This window comes from Etheostoma spectabile, chromosome 3 (genome assembly GCF_008692095.1).
Source record: "Etheostoma spectabile isolate EspeVRDwgs_2016 chromosome 3, UIUC_Espe_1.0, whole genome shotgun sequence".
Taxonomy (NCBI): domain Eukaryota; kingdom Metazoa; phylum Chordata; class Actinopteri; order Perciformes; family Percidae; genus Etheostoma; species Etheostoma spectabile.
Genome location: NC_045735.1, coordinates 14,351,232 through 14,354,915, shown reverse-complemented (window position 1 = coordinate 14,354,915; position 3,684 = coordinate 14,351,232). Strand labels below are relative to the sequence as shown.

Genomic DNA, 3,684 nt, shown 5'->3' with positions numbered 1-3,684 from the left:
CACACAAACACAAACACACACACAGACCACGCTTTGCCCTTCTTAACAGGACAATGCCAAGTTGCTGCAGGAGAGAGCTGTGGCCTACATTAATGCTGACTCTGCCATGGAGGGTGAGTGTGTTTGTGTGGACAGCTCAAAATCCCCAATAATTAAAGACATGTTGATGCACTGTATGTAGGTTATGTATGTTGAGGAGGCTGTATTAGTTTTGGGGTGTGTGTGTGTGTGTGTGTGTGTCTGAATTCCAGGGATGTACACACTGAGGGTTGACTGCACTCCATCTCTACACACTTTAGTGTACGACCTTACCAAGCAGGTGAGCAGACGTATATTTACAAAATAAATGGTACATATGAAAATGATTTAAGTGAATACATATTACTTTTCATGCTCACTTTTACTGTATTCCTGTCTTTCTCTCTGCCTCGTCTCTTTCTCTTTTTTTTCTATGTTTGCGTGTAGATAGCTAGTCCAGAAGAAGGAGAGGAAGGTGTTTCTCTGTATGATAGTTGGCATAAGAGGGACAACTGGACAAATGACCGCGATGCACCCAGGTACAAAGTTGCTTGTTCTGATCAGGGTGTACACAAACTAACAACAAAACCCACAATAAAAAACAACAAGATCTTCAATGCATCGGTTGGAGAAATGTGAGATGCAGTTTGGATGCACTATGCAAAGCCGTATGTGTCTCGTGTCTCCGTAGCCCATGTGTTGGGTTTAAAACAAGTTTGTAAAAATTGTAAGCTAACCATTAACACAATCAAGAAATTGATAAAACATCACTATATCAGTCTGTCTGTCCTCCTGTAGGATCAATAAGCTCGGGTCAGGCAGTGATTTTGAGGCCTATTTTATCCGTCTGGGAATTGCTGCAGGCAGAGCCAGATACACCAAGAACAAGGTAAGACATGCTGCACCTAACATTACTCACGGTTATTATATTCAAATATATTGCTGTATGTGTGTCTGTATTACATCTCCGTGTGCCTGTTTGTGTTTTAACCTTACAGCATAGTGCATGTCCATTTTGTCTTGATTGAAGGGTTGAGTTAAGGTTAGCGCATAAGTAGAAAGTGAGGAGTATGGTATGGTAAAGGGTTACTGTGAGCCTCCATGGACTCACTGAAATATCCTCTGTGCTTTCAGATAACAGAGCGGTACAGCAGTTATCCAGTCTATCACAGTGTGTATGAAACCTTTGAAATAGTGGAGAAGTTTTACGACCCCTCCTTCAAGAGGCTTCAGGCAGTGGCCCAGGTAAGAGCCGGGCTCATCTTCCTATTGGCCGATTCTCTGCTCCTCCCTCTCGATGTCAACCAGTATGCAGATTCACTGGGGAAATATGCACAGAGCATCACACAGCTGGCACAGAGACATCCAGAGGAGATGAAGATGTACGATGTGTCGTTTGGTAAGTTGATTTTGGTCACTGTGTGCTCTGACTATGCTAATCAGATATTAAGTTTAAGTGTAGTTCAAATGTTTGAACGAGTTAGCCAGCCCGCTGACGTTTACAAGAATTTACTTGCATTTCATTTCTTTTTTTCCAATTTTTTCAGATTCCTTGTTTTCTGCTGTTGAGAACTTCACCATTGCAGCCAGGGACTTCCATGAGCGCCTGCAGACTCTCAACAGAGAAGAGTAAGAGTGTCCGAACAAATGCTGAAATATGTTATGTGTGAATGCTCTAGTTTATGCTTCGAATTGTACACTCAGTGTACTTTTGTACTTTACTCTGTATACCTGTACAATCTCATGGAATCAAATAGTTCTGCCATGAATTCTTCCGTTATGCAGTTTATAATGTTCACTTTGTGTTGACAATGTCAGAAATGTGTATACTAAATTATACTGTATGTTTATCAATAACGTCATAGTTAAAAGTGGTGTTGTACTGGATTACATTATATTGAGAGCTGTTCAAATTGTTTGCCTTTTGCATTTTAATACAAGAGGGGGGGGGCAGACTATTAGAAACACCTCTGAATACAATTTAGTCCAGTATTTCATTTATTCATTGGTATATTTAATAGGGATACAAATTGCTATTAATGCACCAGAGTTAGCCAGGAGGTTATTTTGTAGTTCCTGGAAAGATGTTGCACATGTCTACCTAAAAAAAGGAAGAAAGGACAAAGAACAACACCCGCACTATACAACTATTACCTCAATTCTAAAACATATAATGTAATTCAAACCTCTATGACAAAATAAAAAAACTCATCATGAAAATGGATTTTAAGGCAGAACAGCTGTATTGGATTGTTTGTGCTTGTGTAATAACAAAGTAGACACTAAGTCAGGAAAAGTCAAGTGTGCGTGCAAAGCATTTCATGTGCATGTGTGTATCAGTCCTCTGCAGGTACGTGCAACGAATGATCAGCTCATGTACCTGGAGAGAGCCTTCATAGACCCCCTGGGCCTACCTGGCAGACCCTTTTACAGGTTAGTCACACACGCGCTCTGTAATGGTCAGTAAGATTTAGGTCAGCATCACTAGTTTCATAACAGTTAATCTGCCAAATATTTTTCACAGCAGACATTTAGACATGTCATAGTAGGAAAAAACTCTCCCACCCACTTTTAATTATTTAAGCATAGTATAGGAGAATTCCGGTCAATTCCAACACATAGCTCTGTTGTTTGTAAATGTGGAGTGCTGTCAGTAGAGAGAAAAACAAAAACAATCAGTGCTGCCTACACCGAGTTATCCTCCTGCAAGAGTTAGCACCCAACAGAATTAAACAGGGCAAGTTTTAAACATGTTTTTAGCCTCTTAACGTGTTTGATATGTCATTAAAAGTGCATACCCATGTGAAGTGATAAGTGAACACAGTAAATATGACTGCTGTGGATGTGAAAGAAATGCATGAAAGTTCTACTAATTCAGCTGTGTTTAGACGGTAGTTAGAGCGCTTAGGGACCGTCTACAAACTACAACACAGAAAAGAGATGAAACAAAAATATGTATACTATCAATTTAATGATTAAATAAAGTAGTGTCTCCAAACCTACCTCAATTATAACTTGTCTCCTGCTAGTTATACCCCAGAACTTACTTTTAAAAAATAAGCATATGCTTATTTTTGAAAATATATTCGTATCTTTTTTTGGTGTTGAAGTTTGTAGACAGTCCCGAAGCACCCCTTCAGTATCAACACAGGAACTAAACACAGCTGAATCAGCAGAACTTTCATGCCTTTCTTTCACATCTACAGCAGTCAGATTCACGGTGTTCACTCTGAAGGAATCACTGCACATGGTTAGGTATTAGTAATGACATTTTTTGAACATGTTTAGAGGCTAAAAACACATTTAACCCTCATGTTGTCCTCGGGTCAAATTAACCCGTTTTTTTTTTCCCCAATGTTCTTTGAAATTACCCAAAATAACATGATTGATTCCACACAATATTCTTTGGGGTGATTTAATGGGTAATTTTGAGGTGTCTTATTCAATTTTGTAGCATTTGAAACAAATTAAAGTGGTTTTAATATTAGTAGTATTGAGGAAAAGTTGACATATTCCAGTCTTTGATTATCCATCAACATATATTCCTTTAATTTTAGTCTAAATAATTCCTAATTTCTTGCTTTTCTAACTCAAACATTTGGTATAATTTCCTATAAATGAGGTTTATTGACCATAGGGTCCAAAAATAACTGTAAAACTAAAGTT

At 38.5% G+C, this 3,684-nt stretch overlaps 2 protein-coding genes across 2 annotated transcripts in view; one reads left to right on the top strand and one right to left on the bottom strand.

Annotated features, from left to right (window-relative positions):
- The window catches only part of nlrc3l (NLR family, CARD domain containing 3-like), a 24,172-nt gene that overhangs the window by 4,475 nt on the left and 16,013 nt on the right, over positions 1–3,684 (bottom strand). The gene's annotated exons all lie outside the window — the stretch shown is intronic.
- naalad2 (N-acetylated alpha-linked acidic dipeptidase 2) overlaps positions 1–3,684 on the top strand; it is a 12,313-nt gene that overhangs the window by 6,729 nt on the left and 1,900 nt on the right. The window contains exons 13-19 of the mRNA XM_032512165.1: positions 50–113; positions 252–319; positions 466–557; positions 817–907; positions 1,153–1,417; positions 1,566–1,647; positions 2,359–2,451. Coding sequence (XP_032368056.1) covers positions 50–113; positions 252–319; positions 466–557; positions 817–907; positions 1,153–1,417; positions 1,566–1,647; positions 2,359–2,451 — 755 coding nt within the window. The remainder of the gene's footprint in view (positions 1–49; positions 114–251; positions 320–465; positions 558–816; positions 908–1,152; positions 1,418–1,565; positions 1,648–2,358; positions 2,452–3,684) is intronic.